Genomic DNA, 25,427 nt, shown 5'->3' on the forward strand with positions numbered 1-25,427 from the left:
TTAAAAACATGATTTCTCAAGGAGTCAGGGCTTTTTCTGCCCATTTTGGGAAAAAGCCCATAGACGTTTTGGGAAATTTTGCATCATAAAAATGCCGAAATTGGGAAATTTTACAGTTTAAAGAAAAAGCTGTCTAGTCTCCTACGACTTATGAATGATTTAATATTAGTTTATTTTCCCTTTAAAAGACTTAAAAAATATCAATCCTTGGGGTGTAAATATGTATTGCAATAAATCATGACAGATAATATTTCATACTGATCTCTGAATGTAATGAAAATCAATGATTTCTCAGTTCAATTATCAAAGAAACTTAACATTACATAGTTGATCAGGATTTTGAAAATGAACCAGTACAGGTAAAAGACTTTCTAAAAAAAAAAAAATATATATTTTTTATAATTTTTTGTATATTTTTGATTGGGATTTTTTTCTGAAGATTGGGAAAAATATATTATATTTTGCTTTGGGAATGGGTCCGATAGTCGGACCCGTGGGTACTATATAAAAAGCCCTGCAGAATAAACCTCTGTGAGATGTAATATGCACTTTGAATGGATGATACAAATTTTAAGGTTGTCGTCTTTTGCTGTAAACTTAACTCAGTAATTAAAGCTGTGTATTTAATAAGCAATTCTTAGCGGAAGTGTCAGTGACATGGGTTTAGTGGCTGCTAATTTGTGTTTATATGGCTTCGTGTTGCCAAAAACTAATAACCGCTGCAGCGTTAGGTAGTTGGCCAAATTTGGAGTGGCCAGGTAAAGCAGGTGGCCTTATTAAAGCAGGTGGCCCTTCAACCAGGTTTGAAAGACTATATTTCCTGGCTGCTCCATAACTAATTAACCAGACTCAGTTGAAGGATTTTGAAATATTACTGGCCACAAATGTTCACCATATTGAGACAATGTGCAGAGTGCATGTTACATCTAACTTGATTCAAGGTCAAGGTCACACTAAAAAGTTAAAGGTTGTATCATTATAATAAGACTATATTTCCTTTTACCTCCAAACCTCTGGAATGATTTTGAAAAAAAACTGCACACAAAGGTTGACCATATTGTGATGTGCAGAGCGCATTTTGTAACCAGCTCGATTCAAGATAAAAGTCCCAATTGGTACTTTTCATTAATTTTCAGCTGTTTCTGTTTGAAGTGTTCTATGCTTTTCCATACATAATTTTCCAATGTCAAATGTCTTCTTGTCTAAAACCGCTAGGCCCAAACCCTTGATATATTGCAATTGCTTTAAAGGTTGCAATTTTTTCTTAATGCGGACGTTGTATTTTTAATGATCAATTTTTCACTATACCCCACGATATAAGCATATCGTACACTGTGTTTATTTCTATAATAATTTGTAAAAATGTTTTCATCTTATTCGCCATAAATTTCAAATGCCCTTGTTAAACTTGTGTGAATGTGAATAAATAATATATTGAATACAACGTAGTGTATAACAGTCATTGAAATTAGACTTTTGGATGAACAAGCCCGAAATCCTATACTATTGCTAGGCATCAAATTTTTGAACAAGCCCTGCTATATAAAATTCAGAATTTGAGCAAGCCCGGAAGTCATTTTACCAGTGCAGGGCTTGCGGGCTTGTGTTAATTTCGACCACTGGTATAATTATATAGTATTTATTGTTTGCGGTTAAAGATAGCTTGTGGCGTTTAGCGGAATTTTCCTATAGTCTTAGACTTATATTGGGAAATAATATGTTTGTTTAAAATAGCAATTTATTTCACCTCGCGAGTACATATTTCTCTGAGGCTTAGTAACAACACTCGTAAAATGTAGCCATTGGTGCCCACTCGGTGTAATGTTATGTGATCTTACTCGGAAGCAAACAATTATCCTTTACATATAACTTAATGTTTTGAGTGGAAATTATCAGTTCATTGACATTCAATCATGGCTCAAACATGCATGCCCAGTATTATGAATAAATAAATTAGGATTTTCTTTTCATTATTTTCAGGCTTTTGAGGATGCTGTTGACCAACTGCAGATGTGAGTAGTTTTGTAATTCATTTAAAGCGTAGATTTTTTCAATATCGTAAGGTCCTTTTTTGCCATTTCAGCGTTTTGTCCAGTTTCATGAGTTTTACAAGTATGACACCATTTCATGATTTTTTGAGTTACATATTATCACCTGAAACATCAATTAAATATTATTTTGGTAGCTAGAATGTGAGTTTGTGATCTGATTGACTTGTGAAATTAATGCAATCCACAATAGTTGGTACTAAAAGCTTTGGATGAGTATTGAATGCTTTTATAAATAGGCACAAGTGATCAAGTTTTTGTTCTTGGAAGTAACCATTGTGCTCATGGATGACCTTTGTCGGTATTTGTTAAGTTTTTAATCAGCCATCCTCAAAAACGGCCCTTGGTGGGTTAAAATTTCCAGGTTAGAGGGCGAGGTGAACACAGATACCACTAGAGGACCAGGCAGACATTGATACCACTTGTGGGTCTCATGGACATTTATACCACTTGAGGACCAGGTGGATACTTATACCACTACAGGGTCAGGTGGACATTGATACCACTAAAGGGCAAGGTGGACATTTATACCACTAGTGGGCCAGGTGGACACTTGTACGACCAGAGGGCCAGGTGGACACTGATACAACCAGAGGGCCAGGTGGACACTGATACCACTGGAGAGCCAGTTGACCATTTATACCACTGAAGGGCCAGGTGGACACTGGTACAACCAGAGGGCCAGGTGGACACTGATACAACCAGAGGGCCAGGTGGACACTGATACAACCAGAGGGCCAGGTGAACACAGATACCACTAGAGGACCAGGCAGACATTGATACCACTTGTGGGTCTCATGGACATTTATACCACTTGAGGGCCAGGTGGATACTTATACCACTACAGGGTCAGGTGGACATTGATACCACTAAAGGGCAAGGTGGACATTTATACCACTAGTGGGCCAGGTGGACACTGGTACAACCAGAGGGCCAGGTGGACACTGATACAACCAGAGGGCCAGGTGGACACTGATACCACTGGAGAGCCAGTTAACCATTTATACCACTAGCATGCCAAGTGAACATGTATACCACTAGAGGGCCAAGTGGACACTTATACCTCTAGAGGGCCAGGTGGACAAGTATACCACTAGAGGGCCAGGTGGACATGTATACCACTAGAGGGCCAGGTGAACACTTAAACCACTGGAGGGCCAGGTGGATACTTATACCACTGGATGGACAGATGGACACTTATACCACTAGAGGGCCAGGTGGACACATATACCACTAGAGGGCCAGATTGACACTTATACCACTTGATGGTCAGATGGACACTTCTACCACTTCATGGCTAGATGGACACTGATACCACTAGCGTGCCAAGTGGACATGTATACCACTAGAGGGCCAAGTGGACACTTATACCTCTAGAGGGCCAGGTGGACAAGTATACCACTAGAGGGCCAGATGGACATGTATACCACTAGAGGGTCAGGTGGACACTTAAACCACTGGAGGGCCAGGTGGATACTTATACCACTGGATGGACAGGTGGACACTTATACCACTAGAGGGCCAGATGGACACTTATACCACTAGATGGTCAGATGGACACTTCTACCACTTCATGGCCAGATGGACACTGATACCACTAGAGGGCCAGGTGAAAACTGTTAAACCTAGAGGGTCACGTGGAAACTGATACCACTAGAGGGTCACATGGACATGTATACCACTAGAGGGCCAGGTGGACACTGATACCACTAGAGGGCCAGGTGGACACTGATACCACTAGAGGGCCAGGTGGACACTGATACCACTAGAGGGTCAGATTGACACTGATACCACTAGAGGGCCAAGTGGACACTGATACCACTAGAGGGTCAGATTGACACTGATACCACTAGAGGGCCAGGTGGACACTGATACCACTAGAGGGCCAGGTGGACACTGATACCACTAGAGGGCCAGGTGGACACTGATACCACTAGAGGGCCAGGTGGACACTGATACCACTAGAGGGCCAGGTGGACACTGATACCACTAGAGGGTCAGATTGACACTGATACCACTAGAGGGCCAGGTGGACACTGATACCACTAGAGGGTCAGGTGGACACTGATACCACTAGAGGGTCATATTGACACTGATACCACTAGAGGGTCAGATTGACACTGATACCACTAGAGGGTCAAGTGGACACTGATACCACTAGAGGGGCAGATTGACATTTATACCACGAGAGGGCCAGGTGGACACTGATACCACTAGAGGGCCAGGTGGACACTGATACCACTAGAGGGTCAGATTGACACTGATACCACTAGAGGGTCAGGTGGACACTGATACCACTAGAGGGCCAGGTGGACACTGATCCAATAGAGGGTCAGATGGACACTGATACCACTAGAGGGTCAGATTGACACTGATACCACTAGAGGGCCAGGTGGACACTGATACCACTAGAGGGCCAGGTGGACACTGATACCACTAGAGGGTCAGATTGACACTAATACCACTAGAGGGTCAGGTGGACATTTAAACCACTAGAGGGCCAGGTGGACACTTATACCACTAGGGAACCAGATGGACATTTAAACCATTGGAGGTCCAGGTGGACACTAATTCCACTTGAGAACCAGGTGGACACTTAAACCACTAGAGGGCCACATGGACATTTGTACCACTAGAGGGCCACATGGACATTTGTACCACGAGAGGGCCACATGGACATTTGTACCACGAGAGGGCCACATGGACATTTGTACCACGAGAGGGCCACATGGACATTTGTACCACGAGAGGGCCACATGGACATTTGTACCACGAGAGGGCCACATGGACATTTGTACCACGAGAGGGCCACATGGACATTTGTACCACGAGAGGGCCACATGGACATTTGTACCACGAGAGGGCCACATGGACATTTGTACCACGAGAGGGCCACATGGACATTTGTACCACGAGAGGGCCACATGGACATTTGTACCACTAGAGGGCCACATGGACATTTGTACCACTAGAGGGCCACATGGACATTTGTACCACTAGAGGGCCACATGGACATTTGTACCACTAGAGGGCCACATGGACATTTGTACCACGAGAGGGCCACATGGACATTTGTACCACGAGAGGGCCACATGGACATTTGTACCACGAGAGGGCCACATGGACATTTGTACCACGAGAGGGCCACATGGACATTTGTACCACGAGAGGGCCACATGGACATTTGTACCACGAGAGGGCCACATGGACATTTGTACCACGAGAGGGCCACATGGACATTTGTACCACGAGAGGGCCACATGGACATTTGTACCACGAGAGGGCCACATGGACATTTGTACCACTAGAGGGCCACATGGACATTTGTACCACGAGAGGGCCACATGGACATTTGTACCACTAGAGGGCCACATGGACATTTGTACCACGAGAGGGCCACATGGACATTTGTACCACTAGAGGGCCACATGGACATTTGTACCACGAGAGGGCCACATGGACATTTGTACCACGAGAGGGCCACATGGACATTTGTACCACGAGAGGGCCACATGGACATTTGTACCACGAGAGGGCCACATGGACATTTGTACCACGAGAGGGCCACATGGACATTTGTACCACGAGAGGGCCACATGGACATTTGTACCACGAGAGGGCCACATGGACATTTGTACCACTAGAGGGCCACATGGACATTTATACCACGAGAGGGCCACATGGACATTTATACCACGAGAGGGCCACATGGACATTTAAACCACGAGAGGGTCAGGTGGACACTGATACCACTAGAGTGCCACATGGACATTTGTACCACTAGAGGGCCACATGGACATTTGTACCACTAGAGGGCCACGTGGACATTTATACCACGAGAGGGCCACATGGACATTTAAACCACTAGAGGGCCAGGTGGACACTGATACCACTAGAGTGAATGGTTGACATTTAAACCAGGAAGGTGTGGTGCTAATACTTGGGCAATGTGCAGACAGATTAAGTCAAACAAAAACTTTTTCAACTTTTCGACAAAACACTTCCTTTTCTCACTCCATTTTGACCTTCACCGAATGTCAACTACTGGTACGGTTCCTGTCAGTTCTCATTACTGAAACACAGAGCTGGTCATTATCAGTATTACTCATGTTACTTTTCTTTATTCCGTATAAATTCTCTTAAGAAGTTCGTATAAATTTTTGCCGCCTTCATGTGCTGTGAAACAGGTTGAAACAATTCTTTTTGCGGGAACAAATTTATAGTGAAATTTTACTATACTAAGTAACACCTTGTGTATTATGATATAATGATAATTATTTAAATAAAATATTATTTCAAAGGTTCCATCTCCTTACATGTGCACCAAATCAATAAGTGCTATTAATGTTGACACCATTTCTTTAATGACATCAAAGGATTAATTACATTAGCTTCTAAATATAGAAATTCCCCAGAGAAATTCTGGCATAAAGCCTGCCTGTTTTCAGGGCATCGATTATGATATAGTATAGAATCCGAGAGGATCTCATGGCCACTCAATATTTGGACTTTTTTGGAAAATGAGAACATATTGGTTTTTATCATATGATCTGAAGTATTCATGTTTGTCTTCGATATTGCTTTTCAAATATTTATGGCACTGAATGCAGTCTAATTATTGGGTATAGTTAACTTCCGAAACTGGACTGTTGGGATTATGATGTTTATAACGTCTTAATTACTCTATCTGTGTATTTTTCGTAATTATCTTTTTGTATATCAACATACGCTATTTGTGTCAATGAATTTTTAGATGGCTGCTGGACTTACAATCTGTTCTATGAATCATTATATACTGGAGATAAAGATATGTTTGTCAGATGACTCAGCAAAAACGTAAATGGCATTAATGATTTAGAATAATTCAATACATTATAGTGACATCTGTTTTTTTTATATAGTTGTAAAACATTACTCTTTTTGCCTTTAAGCAGGCCATGCTATTTTGTCATTAATATCATATTAGTTTCAACAAATATTCAGTTCACAATTTCTAGAAAAATCTGTTTCTCATTATCATGCAATAACGGAGTAAAATAATTCAGTAGATGAAGTTACCGTATTATATCATGTATAGGACGCTAGCATAGATAGGACGCAGGCAAAAAAATAGTTGAGAAAACGGGTAAAAACCCTTAATATATAAGATAGGACGCAGCGGAAAAATATCAAAATCGGAGCCGAAAAATTGAGGTTGGTCAAGTATTTATAACATATATATTGAAGTAAAAAACAAACAAAAAATTGTATATAAGGCATATTTTGGTAACTGTCTTGTATATTTTGATAATTATTGTCATATTTTGGTAATTTAGCGTACACAACAATGATATATGTCTTGACATTTTGAGAACATTTACGCATATTATAAGACTTATACAAATGCCGTAATAGTCCCGACTGACAGTCAACCGTTGCAACCGTTGCAATAGTCTCGACATGCCTTCTGAATGACAGTCAACCGTTGCAACCGTTGCAATCGCAACAAAACTGTGTATTGTTAAAACTGATGGTTGTTTTGATAAGGCTTGTCGCTGTGCGGATTAAAGCATGTCGGCATAATTAAGTGTCAGTAATTAGCCTTGACAGCGGAAGGCACATCGGGTAAAGTGCGAACAAACAACCATAAGATATTACCATCACAATAGTTTGTTCTATTGATGTTTTTCTAATAACAGACAGCGGGTTTTTTCACACCTTCACACATTTGAAAAGATTTGATAGTGACAATAATGCTACTTTGCGTTATGCACATTCATTTATCAATTTTTTAAAACAGTAACATACAACAAAATGTTTTGTAAAATATCGAAACATTAAAATCATAAACAACGATTAATTGATATTTACCTCCTTTCCCGATTTCCGTTGCCGTTATAACTCAATCCAGTTAAAGTGCACTCACATCGAGTTTTTGTGAGTAGCGTCCCTTTTATAAAAAAGTAAACACTCGTGTTTTTTTTTTCAATTTATTTCTCAATAAATCATTTTAAAGTAAACATTCAATATATTTCTGCGTGTGTTAACTTGCGTGATTTTACCTATGTTAGTTGTTCTCTTCGGTGACGCAGTACAGATACTTACTATTACCGCGTTCTTCCCCGGTCCGATATTTTCGACCTGAAATGGACTTGGAAAACAACAGATGAAATTCTAATAGCATAGAAAGGACGCAGGCAATTTTTAAGGCGTGAATTGGGGGTAAAAAAGTGCGTCCTATGCATGATATAATACGGTACTTATACTGAGCGGTTGACGGGAATAAAGAAGAAAAAGTTATTGAAGTCAGCGATGTGTTCAATAGTGATTTGCGTGTAGTTTTATATGGAAGTGAAAAAATAGATGATTATAAATAAACACAATGGAAGATACTTTAGAAAAAACTCAAGAGGACAATTCTGTAGATATAATTGATGAAATAGATTCTGAAGAGACTTTGGAAAAAAGTATGGGAGAAAACCCTGAAACAAGTGTTAAGAATAATGATAAAAGGTAGGATTGTGTCATACAACAGAACGCAATTATATGTTTCTACAATATACATTAGGATTTTGCAATAGATGCCATATGTTAGTATTTCAGTCATTTTATCAATGCCAAATAAGTATGCCTTACATGGGGAATAACCATATTTCTGGGGATAAATCAATTGACAAATGTACAGTGTTTTATTAATGGATGTTTTCTGGGGGTGCAGATAGCTCTCACTTAATAATCCTGATATTCTCCTGATAATTACAAATTCTGTACATGTTTATGATAATCAATAGGACAATGTTGTGTGCCCATTTCACAGTTTAAGGAACATAAGCATGCGTCATAGTGAATGGACACATGCATGGGTAATGTATATAGCGTGCGTCTGAACACCACCACCCTAATTTGTTATGTGGTATTCAGGTGTTTCAATAGAAGATTTATGAGCCAAAAGTGTTGTTTAATAATATGGGTATGAAAAAATAACTAATAACTCCAATGATCTAACACAGTTTGATTACTGCTATATAGTTTGCGCAAAACAAATATAAATTTAGCTTAAAGCGTTTAAAAATTCAGCAGTCAGAATCCTGTTACAGAAACGTAATGCAACCCTGTCTATGCCACTTTTTAGAAATCTGGGATGCTTATAACATTTAAAAATAATTTCACACTGGAGAAGTGGTAAATGAAACTTTAAGTAAACAATCGCTATCATACATTTGGAAACTTTTCATTCCTACATTCGTATCTACAATCTTCAACTTGTCAGGTGACATCAGGGCTTGTACGAAAATCATAAACACATTTACATGTGGAACACAATTATTATTTTGTGGTACGCAGACACTTATTTTTTTACAATATTTGGACGCAGACTTGCAAAACAGTTTAATGTTAGTTGACATGCATTATAGGGGTAGGTATTTTGTATGCTGGGGGAAAGGGGGATGCACCCGTATTGTATCAGGCTGTAATTGCAGTGTTTAGTGAGCTGTGAACATCTGTCACTGGTCATGTTCATAGTGAATACACATGTCTGAACACCATAAGAGGTATTTAAAATGTAGAGTCCTAGTGGCTTGCTGCATTTAAATGGAAGATATCTGTTTCAGATCCCGGCCACCGGACGATGCACTGTCCCCCACAGACTTCAACTCCTGTATCCTGGATTGTCATGCAGCTCTCAAGATGTTCCTTAATAACCAGTTTTCACTGGCAAAGAACAGAATGGAACCGCAGTATGTACATGGTTTGATTTGTAGTAATTTAATGACTACTGTATTTCCTCGACTATAAGACGGGGAAATTGGGTCCTGATTTTTAACCTTAAAGTAGGGGGGCCCGTCTTATAGGCAAGGCTATAAGAAATTCAGAAAGAATAGAGTCAGAATCAGGAATATTCAACGTACTGTATTCGACTGTCTTATTTATTGCCGGTTGATGACACCCCAATTAAAGTGACACGGTCACACCCATCAGATTAAGATGTCATTATCATCAATGTCATCATCATCTTCTTCTCCATCTTCTTCATCATCATCTTTATCGTCTTCGTCGTCGTCTTCATCATCATCATCATCATCATCATCATCATCATCATCATCATCATCATCATCATCATCTTCTTCTTCATCTTTATCATCATCATAGTCGTCATCATCATCATCATCATCATCATCATCATCATCATCATCATCATCATCATCATCATCATCATCATCTTCTTCATCATCATCATCTTCCTCCTCCTCCTCCTCCTCCTCCTCCTCATCATCATCATCATCATCATCATCATCATCATCATCATCATCATCATCATCATCATCATCATCATCATCATCATCATCATCATCATCTTTATTGTCGTCGTCATCATCATCATCATTTGGGTCCATCCTTAAGAATATCAGTATGTATAGATACATACAGGAGAAAAAAGGAGCTTTTTATTAAAATGCTTGTGCATTAAAATCTTACAATAAATAAAGCTAAAGAAAAAGTGCCTAAATCCAAGCAGACGTCACTGCAGCCTGTTTGTTCATTGCAAACAAGACTGAATAGATTTGTAAACACTAAATTCAAATAATTTTAGTTGCTGAAGATTAAATAATATCTTTAAAATGTTTAAGTTTGAACGTATTCACTTTAAATTTCCTTTTACAGTATAGACTGGAGTATGTACCATGCGCTGGGGTATGGCACCATACTATATATACAGGCAGTCATGACGTTTGATATGGTAAGTTACAGTGTACAGAAATCATCAATGCCCAATAAAACTTAAAATTATTCACCAAAGAAAGAATACATTTGCTAAACAACTGCTATCAGTTTTTGAAGACAAAACTGGGGTGTTGTCATAGCCTTGTGGTGTTGTCATTAGGATCACATAGTACACCATCAGTGTCAATTGTCAATATGAGAGCCAGATGTTAACTTCATACTGAGTTCATGTTACCTGTGACAGTAGGCTACGCGGCTCATGTAGCTTGTCCTTTTCAAAACTCCTCCATGCCCTTTTCAAATCCTGGCTGGATCACTGATAGGCATATGTGTAGCTAGTCCTGCAACACATGTTCAAATTCTGTAAAGTTATATCCCTTTATCAGAGTATAGAATCTTCCACATATTCATGGAATTTCTGGGATTTTCTCGTCTTTTTAGCATCTCCTTGTTTTTAAAATTCTCAACAACTAGTACACAGTCATGTGTTTAAATCTTGGGGTTTTAAAATTAATGTTTCAAACGGCAGAGCTTATAGTGGGCTTGCCAGTGTGACCCCCACCAAGGCACTGCCAAGGACTTGCAAAGGGGCATAAATTGGGCCTCTTGACCTCAGAGCATTTATCAGGGATTTTTGCTTTGCACCATTCTCACCCCTTCATTTTTGACTGTTCGCATCCAATAAGTGCGCCCTTTTTGTAATGATTGCTTCGTTGAACTATTTATTTCCAAACTTTTACTTTTCTATGTTTTGTTTCCTAGAATGACATAGAAACAGCGATCCAGGCCATAAAGAAGTCGCTGATCGTGTGTAACAAGCAGCGACGGAAAGTTGGCCTATTCGGTTCCTTCAGTCGTGAGGCCAGCAAAAACTCCTACAATGAACTGACCAATGGTAGGAAAATAAGTTTGATTCTTAAATCTTGTAATGAAAGCTGAGTATAACAGAGTTTAAATAACGAAATACAATGTATTTTGAATGCTTGCCTTGTTCCAAAATAAAATGATGCCATGGCTACAAAATTAAGTTTTTTTAACAACAGTAATCACTGTGTACCATCCCTTTGGTGTAATCAATATTCTTCTTAAGAAATTTATGTAAATTATGGAACAGGTTTGTATTTTTCATGTTTCCTAAATGTTAAAAATCTTTGGGCATAGGGGCAGCAGCCAGCAAGGGAAGTTTCAAAACTACAGATTGTCTAAAATCTTTATTATTCTTCTGGTGTACCTTTGATCAAAATAATTCAATACTGATACTCTTCAAGTTTAACTCACATGTTTCTATGTATTCAAATTCAATGAACATTTTTGGAATAATTTTGTTTGAAAGTGGTTATCCTGTAGATGGAACTTTTGGGAAAAACAGATATTGTGTTGATGAAGGAACTAGGACCCCAAAAAGTGTAAATTGAGGGCCTTGTCTATTTATAAATTGATTTGTTGGCTTTTCAGACATTTGGTTAGAAAGCAATTTCAAAATGTGATAAAATTACCTGCATTGTTCAGAAATAATTCTATCATCTCATAGTAGGTGAATTCATGTAGGAGTTTAATTTCTTACGGGACAATAAAACGGATATTATATTTATATTATATATTTGTTAAATTCAGAGGAGATCCATGCTGAGCTGTGCTACGCAGAATGTCTGCTGATACGAGCCCTTCTTACGTTCATTCAGGATGAGAATCTCATCAGCTTTGTGAAGGGCGGACTCAAAATACGAGAATGTTACAAAGTCTACAAGTATTATACTATACTGGCTTATTAGTTTCCGAGCTTCTTCATTTTTCAATGAAAACAGTTGGATTAAAAAGTATCATCAAAGTCTTTATAGTGGCCTTGGTGTCGTTGCCAATGTGCAAAAGCAAAAATATAATGATTAATTGACCCTGTTAATCAAAGTTAATGACCTAGGGCAACATCTTTAAGTCAGCTAGAACATACCAAGAAACTTCTTATATCTGTCGACTAGATTTAGCTATTATCTGAGGCAAAATTAAAATTAAATTTTTCATTGTAATAAAACATCTTTACTTTGCAGTATTCTAATCCACTTACAGGACAAATAAATAATGTATTGACCTGAAGTTAAGGCGTTAACTGAATATGACATTTCAATTATGTCTGATGTTTAAGGGACTGTGCGAAGATCCTTGCCAACAGGCGCTGGGAGTCAGAGAGCCAGAAGCATCACTTTGAGAGCGGTGTGAAAATGGGAGTTGGCTCGTTTAACCTGGTTAGTAGCCCAGGCCCCATATTCATTAATGTCTTGAGTCTGATTTTGAGACTCCAAATTTCAAATTTTAATTTTATCATAAAATTGCCTTTTTGTGGGAAATACCGGTAATAGTAAAAAATGCTCAATATATTTAAAATAACATATTTCACAATAATTTGCACTTTTTCAATTAAAAATGCTTATATAGAAGATATTTATAACATTTTAAAACCCACTTTTCTGAGTCTATGTTAACCTCTCAAATGCATAGTCAAGAAATTAGTGAAAACCGCTCTTGGGTTTATAATTGTATTTCAATCATCTATACTGTCTTGTATATGTTTCTGCATGTTTCAACTATATATTTTTCAATCAAATTTTTTTTCAACCAGTAAATAAGTAATGGTAAAAGGTTAGTGTTTTGTTTTGGGGAAAACAAGAGTACCCAGAGAAAAACCTCTTGTCAGACTCACATGCGCCCAGGCAGGGAATTGAACCCGGGTCGTCTCGGTGAGGACCGAGTGCGCTAACCACTGCGCTAACTGGACAACCAAAGGTTAGTAGTATGCATATGCCTATTGCCAAATGGTCTCGATCATCACAGATGCTCAGGCTATTCATTTGGTAATCACATTCTTATAACCCTTTATTCAGCTTAGTGGTTGAGATTATAATTTGTCTACTGGTCCAGCCTCTGGTGCTAACGGCAAATTTCAGAAATACTGCCTTCCCGTTGGTCAAAACACTGAATATAGTTTTTGTTGACAAGAAATATATAAAATACTCTGTATGAATTCTTATGATAGAGCTTAAACTGACAATGTTTGATTGTAGCGTACATACCAACCTACTGAAAGGCAATTTTTTCATGACTTTAGAAGTAAAAAATTAATTCCCCACCGACTTAAAAGCCTGTAAACCAGGAGCTATAAATGTAAAACTGTTGACATTTTCTTATCACAGATGATCTCACTACTGCCGGGTAAAGTCTTGAAATTATTGGAATTCGTTGGATTCTCAGGGAACAAGGTGATTATATTTTATTATTTTTTTGGTATCTTGTGACAATTTGATTAATGCTATAAGATACTTGGGTTTAATTTTTTTTTTATGTTGTAGTTTGATTGAATTAATATTATGGATTACAAAATCAGCTGACAAAAAAAACCGAGTCTGCTTGTCACTGTATAATATGCCATTCTAATAGGGACATTAAGTTTGACAAGTCCAGTGAACTCTGTGATGGATCAGAATAACTCAAGCATTTAGTATATAAATGTAATAATGGCTATTACTTTTAAATATATAACCCATGGGGGGAAGGCACTTCTAAATTATACCACCCTCCTGTAGAAGCAAATTTACCCTTTTGGGGTCTAAATTAACGATAAAGACACCCACCCAGATACTATGAAAATAATTGCCTTCCCCCTGTGGGTTATATGTTTTACTGAAATGGCCCTAAAGAATTCACATTATTTTCCATTGCTAAATTCATTTCAGCAACTGGGTTTGAGTGAACTGGAGCACGGCAGTGACCTGTTTACAAGTCTTAGAGGACCGCTGTGTTCAATCATCCTCATAGCATATCACACCGTCGTCAGCTATGTTCTAGGTATAAATCCAGGGGTAAAACTAGCATACATCATATCATAGCATGTCACACCGTTGTCATCTATGATCTATGTATGAATCAAGCGCTGTAGCAAGCATACGTCATCCTCATAGCATATCACACTGTTGTTCGCTATGTTCTAGGTATGAATCAAGGGCTGTAGTTAGCATGTGCCATCTTCATAGGATATCACACTGTTGTCAGCTATGATTTAGATATTAATCCAGGGGTGTAGCTAGCATACGTCATCCTCATAGGATATCACACCGTCGTCAGCTATGATCTAGGTATAAATCAAGGGCTGTAGCTATCAAAAGGGACATACATGTGTCACTTGGAAAACGGAAATTTGAAAAACTGATTTAAGACATTGTGGGAGTGGCAAAGGGCAGAAAGACTCTTGTCTTGATAGCTGATGCTCAATGATAGGGTTCTAGCTAATAAAGGACAGGGTGCTGCAGAAAAGGGTCAGGGTGCTAAGGGAAAGAAGGGCACATTATGTCGGGCAGTGAAAAACTTGTACAATAAGAATTTGACAGAAAATGTCAAGTGTTGAGGCAAATGGCTTTAAACTATGTGTGAATGCTGAATTACCCATAGCATGAATGTAAACACAAAAACATATCAATATTATTCCTGTTTGCTAATGACCATCATTACCCTACATTACCCTAAGTGCATGCTAACAATTTGTCTTCTAATCTAATGGTTTACCTAGAGTGATCTCCCTTTGCAGGCCTGGCAGATGGTGATATAGACATGGCTGACAGGCTGCTTCAGCCTTGCTTACAGACTTATCCAAAGGTCTGTATGCTTGATGTACATTACAATGTTAACATTTCAGCACTTTCATTTGCAACTCTTGTCTAGGACCTGTCCCAGGTTTCTCGTAAATACTTACCATAAATATATATATATATTATACCTCACATGAATTTGTCCCTTCTTTGTATATATAAACTCGATCGGTCCGTATATCACTGTATTTTGATGAAAATCTAGTTTAATGACGTCAGGGGTCCATATTATATTTTTGGCCGGTCCGGACCTCGCCAAAAATGTAATATGGACTGCTGACTTCATACAATTGGTAAGTGCAGCTTGCTATTTTCACAATGGCGAAAACTTGTCTCAAGTAAACATTATTAGCTTTTTTCAATAAAACACAATTAAATCGCTTTAAAAATATTGAATTGTAATTAAAAGTGTTCGGTATAACGTAAGAAATATAACACACCACTTCGTCAGCCCCCGAAGGTAAATGGACCTCGGCTTACGCCTCGGTCCATATACACCTTCGGTTGCTGACTGGCCGGTCCTTATAATGTCATATGACCCTCAGTGGTGTGTTATATTTCTTAAATAATTACTCAATAACTAAATTAATCAAAGCACTATCTTTGAGAATATACTTTGTGTTCTTTCTTTAAAAATATGTCAATAAGGATAAACTACAACTCGAAGCAATACATTTGTTTAAAAAGATCCTGTTTGTGTAAATAACTGAAGTAAGTAAGAATATGTTGATATTTGAATTGCACATAATACAGGGAAACCTTCATTATTTATATTTAAACATTTAAAACCCATCAATATTTCAAAAGTGACATTGCATAACACATATTTGCATCCTTATGATGAATGGCTTACCTTAATACTGTTTTCATGAACCAGAAAATTTTAACACTTCTTCCCTTGACAAAACCTCTGAGTATCAAGATACCTTATTTGTTATTTTAATACTGTCCAATCAGTGCATAATATGTCTGATGGGAAAATTCCATTGATAATTTGTTTAGATGACAGTGATTTGTCGAAGATATATTTGTAGTAAAAAGTTGGAAAATTGTATTCTTAAAGATAAGAAAAGTCTTGTATTTATTATTTTCCTAAGCTTATTGGGGGATCTTAGGACAAGGAAGCTTGCATCAAGTTTTACAGGGGTGTCTTACCCTTGTTATTAGGTAATGAAACCCCCACTTATGATGATGGTATTTTTCAGGGCGCTCTTTTTCTGTTCTACGCTGGTCGTGTGGCAGAAATTCGTGGTCAGATTGACGAAGTAGGTTGTTTCACATGTGACATACTTTCAAGAGTTGCTTTATGACCGTAATTATTTATAAATGATATTAAGGAAATAAAAACATCCAATTATTGCCATTTGTGACGTTGATACAGATTTATGATATTTGAAGTTTCGTCAATGATTCTTTAGTGAATCTAGCTACTGGTACTATTTAATAAATTTAGGTTATACTATGTTGAGTTATTTTTTTTAAAACAAAGCAATGTGTCAATCAAAATATGATCTTACTGTAAGTTATTTGTTATCAGCATATTATCAAAGTATGTTTTATAAAAAAAAGAAATATGAATTACCTAAAATTGCTTATGACCTAATAAAAATATTCATGATAAAACCCATTTCCGCTTCAACTTAGTTGCAGGTCATATGTGCTCGAGCTATCAGTTTGATGTATGTTTCAGGCTGTAGAGAAGTTTGAGGAGTCGATCGCGTCACAGCAGGAATGGCGACAGTTTCACCATCTCTGCTACTGGGAACTCATGTGGTGTCACTGGTAGAGCATTGTACTGTTTCTGTGCAGCTTGATTTGATATATGTGTGTCACACACTTGACATACTGTCTTGGTGTTGCCATTATTGATGGCAGCTTCACCGTCATCCTTGTTGAAGTTGCCATGCAAAACTTAAATATTGACAATAACTGGTAAACCATCAGTATTTTAAAGATCTATATTTAAATTGAACTTGGCACACATGTTTTCTATGACATTATGCACATGCCCATATCCTTGCAGTTCTCTTGTTGATTTTTTTTTTATGTTAATTAAATATACCGGGTAGTTCAAAAATTGAATGCTGGTTGAAGTAGAGTTTTGTTATTAATTTTATAGTTCGGATTGATATATAGAGGTTCAAAAAGAACAGATAATGTGAGACTGGGTAATGAAAATGTGTGTGCCATATTTGTTCTTATAGACGGTGAGTGTCAAATTGATCAACCTTCACGCTCATTATGAACCAAAAATGAGTTGTTTATAATATTAGCCTTGTGTAACCTACCATCGTTCAATATGAAAGCAGTGTGCTGGAAAAAATGGTGGCCAGTGCAATATTAAAAGAGATACTAGGTTTCTTTTTTGCAAGTCTTAAGTTGTCAAAATGTCCAGAAAAAATCCTGTGTGCGTTTTAGGGCATGCCTGTCTATAAGGACAAATATGTTGTTGCAGTTTCAAGGGCGATTGGTTGATGGGCATGAAGTATGCGGAGATCCTGTGTCGGGAGAGTCGCTGGAGCAAGGCCACGTACACATACCAGAAGGCCACGTTCCTTATGATGTGTGAACAGACGGAGGACTCCCAGACACATCTAGAGTACCTCATGGGGTAAGAAAACAGTAATGCCTTGTACAAAGCTAAAGATATATTTTTTTACTTTCAGTGTATTGTACGCTCATATGTCATTTTGTAAAGTGTAATTTTCACCTTGGTTTTATTCAATATAGGGAAACGGTAGTTCCCCAAATGGTATTAAATTGATCAAGGTAACTGTATGCCCTTATGACAATTTGTGTTTGTACTTATACAAACAGATGGTTGTTATTTATCTTTATTGGGATATTTTAAAGTGTATTTATGCCCATTAAGACTTATCTGCAGCTCTGATTGTACGTGTAGCTCGAGTAAGGCACCTTTGAATCAATTTTTATACCTTTTAGAGTGATTTTTTCAAATTCAAATGATCTCGCCTGTTTATTGTATGACAATAAAATCACATGTCTTGACGTCCAAATAGTAATGGTATTACTTCAACAAATGTAATCCATTCTTAAATATTTCAACAAATTAAATATGTTTGGCTTATAAATCTCAACATGATTTTTGTATCCATCTCGCAATGTGGTACAGATGTACATTAGTTTTGCAATAAGATTGAACATATATTATTTTACCATATTTTACAGGGAGGTTCCCCGGTTGAAACAGCGGATAGCGGGAAAGTCTATACCCATAGAGAAGTTTGCAGTGAGTAAAGCAAAGCGCTTCCTTGACCAGAAGGGATATCTCACCCTACCAGCTTTGGTAAGAAAAAATGCAGGCAAGAATAATGCAATTTAATGTTGAAATATGGAAATGTGTTTAAAGCTTTATGATGATATTGAACTTCACAGTGGAAACAATACCATACATTTCCTGCATATACTTTTTGTGTGGCCCTAAAAAGACAGCATTGATGCCAATTTCATCTGGATTTCAAGATTCAACTGAAATGGCTATTATTTAATTAGCATATATCTTTGTACATAACATGTAATGTCTAGATCTGGTTTGATAGTGAAAAATACAAATGTAGTGCTTGAAAAACTCAAGATAAGAATTTCAACAGGACTCTGGGCTAAGACCAATTCAGCTAATTAACAGTTTTCACAGTTGACAATTGCGTTGAATGAATAAAGCCATTGAGCACATTTCATGGTTTGATCAATTCAGCAAATGAACAATTTAATGGTTGGCCCCTGGTTGGATCAATTTATCAATTGAACAATTTGATAGTTGAAGGGTTTGACCAATTCAGCTTCACAGATGACCCGACCAACCATGCATTCATGAATAATTTTCCAGGAGCTGATTTACACATGGAACGGCTTCAACATAATAGGGACCAGACAAGACCTTCTACAGCCCATCCTCCTCATCATAGAAACCACCATCAACAAAATACTCACCAACAAAGGTTTGTTCATGGATTTTCCAGTAGCATTAAATGTTCATAGCTTACAACAAGATACAGGATACAAGAGATACAAGAAGCTTTATTTAAAGTCAGGTATAAGCTAACCTGAAACATTAGCTCAATGAGCTTTTTTCCAGCATAGCTTTTAAAACAAGACATTTTGTGGGGTCTTAACTAAGTGGATTTATTATTTTGTGAGGTAATTAATTAAAATTGGTACATAATTGTACAGAGTTATATTCAATTGGAAGGGGTTTTATGTCACCTGCAAAGCATGGAAGACATAAAGGCATAGCTTTAACTGACATCAGCTTCGTCTGTGTCACACTCTTGTTTTCGATCAAGAACTTTTAAATGACTTGGTGTGGAGTCTTCAAAACTTTGTTTGCATGCTGGTCATTGTCAGAAGATGACCCATATTGATTTAGAATTCAAAGGTCGTGGTCATGGTAACCTTTACTTTACTATTGACCTTCCTCCCGACTGCCTCATATCCGATTTGCAGAAGCCTTGTTTAATGTTTTCATTGTTTTAACTGTCATTAGCATTTTAAAAAGATTGGGTAAGCTCCATGTCATTTTATTTCCAATTTATCAATAGTGTAACTGTTTGCAAACAAATGTACAAATAAATATTTTTTATGGGCCAGAGAAATTTGTTGTAAGATTCTCATCCAATTTATTTTTTTAAAGGCAGATTGGCGTATTTTAAGATACTTTTTGAAGAAAAGTTTCAGTCAGTTTTCCCTGATATTCAACCACTTCTTGCAGGGGAAGAATCTTTGTTAAAGAAAAATGTTGGGATAACCAGTTTTGGATGGGCAGATGGGATTAGAAATTGAAAATCTGTTTCCTCTGGCGTTTGTTGAATTTTTTTTTTTTTTTGCAGATGACTACAGTCATTATATTGATGAGTACTGCCTCGCTCTGCTACTGAAAGGTGTGTGTCAAAAGTTTCGGGGACAGTTTCTGCAGGCAGAACAGTGCTTCCTGGAAATCCTACAAAAGTAGGTCATCAGTTAATCTTCTTTATTTCACAAAAAAGAAAACAATTAATAACAAAATCATATTAATCATGCTTGTTGGTACAATGTTACACATAGTGGTGTCTTAATCATGCTTGTTGGTACAATGTTACACATAGTGGTGTCTTGTTTTGTATAGAAATCTTAGTTTTAGGTGACAGCGAAAAAAAGACAACGTAGAAATTTTGTAGGTTTTCAGCATGGCCAGTTTAGCTCATTATGTTTGGTTTTGCTGCTTTTAGCACTGAAGATTTATCAGTAATGTATTTCAGTATAATACAAAGAAAATACTACAGAGGTCGTTTCTGTTAATCCTGTAGTTTAAATCATGCTTTTACTTTTTATAAGCTACTTCATAAAATAACTTTTCCCATGTAAACGATACACTGTCAACTCATCACAGTCCTTGTTTACAACAACTAATGTCTGGTTGTTTCTGTCATAGCATAGAGCCCTTACTATTTTCGTGTCATCTAAGTAAGCCAGAATTTTAGGCTTGGAACTGTCAAGACAAATTTCTACGAGGGTGTTGCTTTTACGACTATATGCTAAGATTCGTTGCTTGTTGGTCAAACATATTCCCTTTAATATAGGTTTGAAGTTTTCTTGTGGGTCAATGGTATGTAGTTTTTGAAACTTATGATTGAAAACATGAATGCCCTTAGTTTCATCAACAACATACAAGTAAGATTCGAACGCATTTTTTGCAATATTCCTTGGCCTTTGAAATATCTTTTCTCCAAACAAGGATATATTTGGTGGTATCATACCCAGACTTTGGCCATTCAAATTGTATATCATTATATATCCTTGCCTAAGCACAAATGTACTTTTCAAATCACTGCCCATTGTACTTCCACAAATGAATAATTTTTCATTTGAATAAACCAGCCCCCATGGAACTGTCAAGGTTAAAAGAAGACTTTACGGACATTTCACTTGCAACTTCTACAATGTCGATTCTTCCTGTGTATGTGTATCGTATACCAACAACTGCCTGACCAGAAGTTACTTCACACACGCTGATAGGTTTCTCATTACAAGATAGAACATTTATTACATTAAAACCAGCATCCATTCTTTTGATGCATTTGTTATTTCCATCTGCAAGCAAAAAGGAATCGTCAGCAAGTTGACAGATGTCATATACTCCACAGACTTTTGCATCACTCTCATGGTGAACTGAATGATCAGATTTCTCAATGATTAGTTCACAAATATGGTCCTGATTTTTTGGGAAGACGTCGTGTTGAGAGACACATGTATTGCACATATGTATTTCACAATCACGACAGTATCTTTTGGCCTCTTCATTTTTCCTGTGCTTCTTGCATATTTCACAACGAAAGTCATAGAATGCTTCTGACACTAGAAAATCATCATGATTGTTTACTCTGTCATCTTGATCACTAGAAGTGTCTGGTCCATCTTGACTATCAGCTGTGATGTTGTTATCTACACCAGCTAGTTGCTTTGGAATAGCTGGTCCGTTTCCTGGAGATTTGTCTCTTGTTTCCCCTCTGGTTTTATCACAATGGTTTTCTTCATTTGAACAGTCTTCCATTATAATGTTATGGCCTCAAATGCTTTCACAGAGAGATGTAATTAGTTGATCATGGTTTGTCCAGCAATAACTTATTCCAGTTGAACAATTATTAGATATAGTGGATTCACTGTTTTCCCATACTAAGATAAATAGTAAATGTTAACTTAGGTAAATATTTCCAACTTACTTTGCTATCCTGGGGTACAAGGTTTATAAATGATACCCTCGGTGATTATGTATTTATACATTGATGATAACACATTGATATGTTGATGTCTGATATATGTATATGACATTGTTCTAAAGATAACCAGTACTACATAAAGCAAACTTAATCAAGGATTTATCTTTTCTATGTTTATAGTCACAAATTTTGCCTTAACAAAACATGCAGCCCACCGGTGAACACTTTGGCTGTAGTGTCTGGTGACTTAGATAAGACAGAAATATGAGGATCTCTGTGAAAATGAGTTTTGTTGATGTTTTAACCTTAACTACGAAAATAACTTTAAACCCAGACATTGGATTACAAAACACACTTTGTGTTTAATTATGTCTCCCCCTCTCTGGGGGAGACATATTGTTTTTGCCCTGTCCGTCAGTCTGGTAGTCCGTCAGTCCGTCCGTACGTCACACTTCGTTTCCGATCGATAACTGGAAAACCGCATGACCTAGGATCACCAAACTTGGTAGGGAGGTTGGTCGTGAGGTGTAGAGGATCCCTATTGTTTTTGGGGTCACTAGGTCAAAGGTCAAGGTCGCGGCGACCCCCAATATAAAAAACATTTCTGCTCAAAATCTTGAGAACGGTTTGACCAAGGTTCACCAAACTTGGTAGGGAGGTTGGTCATGAGGTGTAGAAGATCCCTATTGTTTTTGGGGTCACTAGGTCAAAGGTCAAGGTCGCGGCGACCCCCAATGTAAAAAACATTTCCGCTCAATATCTTGAGAATGGTTTGACCTAGGTTCACCAAACTTGGTAGGGAGGTTGATCATGAGGTTTAGAAAACTTCTATATTTTGGGGGGTCACAAGGTCAAAGGTCAACGTCGCTGTGACCTCTAATGTAAAAAAATATTTCCGTGCAATATCAGGAGAATGCTTTGATCTAGGTTCACCAAACTTTGAAGTGAGGTTGGTCATGATGTCTAGATGATCCCAATTGTTTTGGGGGTAACAAGGTCAATAGTCAAGGTCGTGGTGACCTTCCATGTAAAAATCATTTGCGTGTAATATCTTTATGTCTCCCCCATTCATGGGGAGACATATTGTTTTTGCCCTGTCCGTCAGTCAGTCCATCAGTCTGTCAGTCAGTCAGTCAGTACGTCACACTTCGTTTCCGCCCAATAACTATAGAACTCTTAGACCCAGGAACTTCATACATGGTATGCTAGTTGGTAATGACTAGTAGATGACCCCTATTGAATTTGGGGTCACTAGGTCAAAGATCAGGGTCAACGTGACCTTGAGGTGAAGAAACGGTTTCCACTCAATAACTAAAGATCCTTTGGGTCCAGGAACTTCATACTTGGTATGCTAGTTGTTCATGACTATTAGATGACTCATATTGATTTTGAGATCAAAAGGTCAAAGGTCAAGGTTACCTTCAGGTAAAAAATGTTATGTTGGCAGTGACCTTAAGCTTAAAAATGGTTTCTGCTCAATAACTAAAGAAAGCTTGTACCCAGGAACTTCATAGTTGTTCATGACTAGTAGATGACTCCTATTGATTTTGAGATCAGTAGGTCAATGGTCAAGGTCACCGTGACCTTGAGGTGAAGAAACTGTTTCCGCTCAATAACTAGAGAACGCTTGCAACCAGGAATTTCATACTTGGTATGCTAGTTGGTCATGACTAGAAGATGACCCATATTGATTTTGAGATCACTAGGTCAAAGGTCAAGGTTGCCATGACCTTGAAGTGAAGAAAAAGTTTCCGCTCAATAACTAAAGATCCTTTGGTTTCAGGAACTTCATACTTGGTAAGCTAGTTGTTCATGACTAGAAGATGACCCCTATTGATTTTCAGATCAAAAGGTCAAAGGTCAAGGTTACCTTCAGGTAAAAAATGATACGTTGGCGGTGACCTTAAGCTTAAAAATGGTTTCTGCTCAATAACTTAAGAACGCTTGTACCCAGGAACTTCATTCTTGGTACGCTAGTCGGTCATGACTAGTAGATGACCCCTATTGATTTTGAGATCAGTAGGTCAAAGGTCAAGGTTGCCATGACCTTGAGTTGAAGAAATGGTTACCGCTCAGTAACTAAAGAACACTTGCACCCAAGAACTTAATACTTGGTATGCAAGTTGGTTATGTAGATGATCCCTATTGATGTTGTGATCAGTAGGTAAAAGGTCATGGTCACGATGACTGTGAGCTGAAAAATGGTTTCCGATCAATAATTGAATAACGCTTGCGCCCAGGAACTTCATACAATGCAAACTTCGTTTACATTTTCCATGATTAATCAACAACACTTTCTTCTCTTCACTATTTAATATAATCGAATAAACCAAACTTCACTGTTGGTTTGTCTCCAGTCCAAAGTTACAAATTTCATGTCCATCATTTATTTTTTCTCAGCTACGACCACACAATAGGGGAGACAAGCGCTTTTTCAAAAAAGCAATCTCTAGTTTAATTTAAGAACCTTTTCGAACATATGCCACCATATGAGTCATTCGAAATACCTTGGCCATTTTCCATCAACATTGTTTTACTGGTGTATCAGTAGAAGTAGTTTAAAATCTTTTAAATAATAATATTAATTAATTCTTGTGTTTTAACCTGTATTTAGTATATCGAAGTTTAAAATGATGGCCAGTGACGTGTATAGATGTTTATAAATGTATAAGTAATTAAGATTCCCAACATTAAAGACATTTAGTTTATAACTGCTAAATTTAACTGCTAGGCAATATACTTGCAGTAGTTAGATGTGAAGATTTCTGACATAATAAACCATTCATATACATCTGAGGTTGGTTTCGATGGAAAAAGGTCTAGGTGTTCTGAATGAATTGGAATGTATACTCATAGCTATGATTGCCTGCTTATGAGGCAGGAAACGTTGCAGAAATGATAATGTCAATTTTTCTTCCACAGAACTCATTTTTGCTGACTATGTCACACATTCATGTATAATTTTACAGAACATACTCACTAAGCTCAAAGCTATTTTTTCTACAAAAATATGCTTGTATAACAGAGACTGTATGTAAACAAACCATTTTTTACAATGGCCATTAAAATCACTCTGATTCCATGCCCATTTAGTATTTTGATCTTTTTGATGCAATAAGGATTTTTCTTTGTAAAATAATATTCAAAAGTAGAGAAAATTCATGTGACTCGCACATTGCTTGGATAAATATTGTTTTGAAAAGTTCAAAATTATATCACTAAATTATACAGAAACAATACAAGTGACAACCAACTAATGCACTGTTTGAAGGTTAACATATAATAATTATCAAATTAAATATGTTTCAAATTATACCTCAAAAATTACA

At 37.4% G+C, this 25,427-nt stretch overlaps 1 protein-coding gene across 1 annotated transcript in view; it reads left to right on the forward strand.

Annotated features, from left to right (window-relative positions):
• LOC128214146 (tetratricopeptide repeat protein 39B-like) overlaps nucleotides 1-25,427 on the forward strand; it is a 31,593-nt gene that overhangs the window by 746 nt on the left and 5,420 nt on the right. Inside the window, exons 2-16 of the mRNA XM_052920435.1 lie at nucleotides 1,981-2,012; nucleotides 9,641-9,766; nucleotides 10,692-10,767; nucleotides 11,514-11,646; nucleotides 12,366-12,498; nucleotides 12,892-12,991; nucleotides 13,937-14,002; nucleotides 14,477-14,588; nucleotides 15,325-15,392; nucleotides 16,591-16,650; nucleotides 17,076-17,167; nucleotides 17,841-17,996; nucleotides 18,575-18,692; nucleotides 19,233-19,344; nucleotides 20,233-20,350. Of these exons, the coding sequence (XP_052776395.1) occupies nucleotides 1,981-2,012; nucleotides 9,641-9,766; nucleotides 10,692-10,767; nucleotides 11,514-11,646; nucleotides 12,366-12,498; nucleotides 12,892-12,991; nucleotides 13,937-14,002; nucleotides 14,477-14,588; nucleotides 15,325-15,392; nucleotides 16,591-16,650; nucleotides 17,076-17,167; nucleotides 17,841-17,996; nucleotides 18,575-18,692; nucleotides 19,233-19,344; nucleotides 20,233-20,350 (1,502 nt within the window). The remainder of the gene's footprint in view (nucleotides 1-1,980; nucleotides 2,013-9,640; nucleotides 9,767-10,691; nucleotides 10,768-11,513; nucleotides 11,647-12,365; nucleotides 12,499-12,891; nucleotides 12,992-13,936; nucleotides 14,003-14,476; nucleotides 14,589-15,324; nucleotides 15,393-16,590; nucleotides 16,651-17,075; nucleotides 17,168-17,840; nucleotides 17,997-18,574; nucleotides 18,693-19,232; nucleotides 19,345-20,232; nucleotides 20,351-25,427) is intronic.

Source organism: Mya arenaria, chromosome 13 (assembly GCF_026914265.1).
Source record: "Mya arenaria isolate MELC-2E11 chromosome 13, ASM2691426v1".
NCBI lineage: Eukaryota > Metazoa > Mollusca > Bivalvia > Myida > Myidae > Mya > Mya arenaria.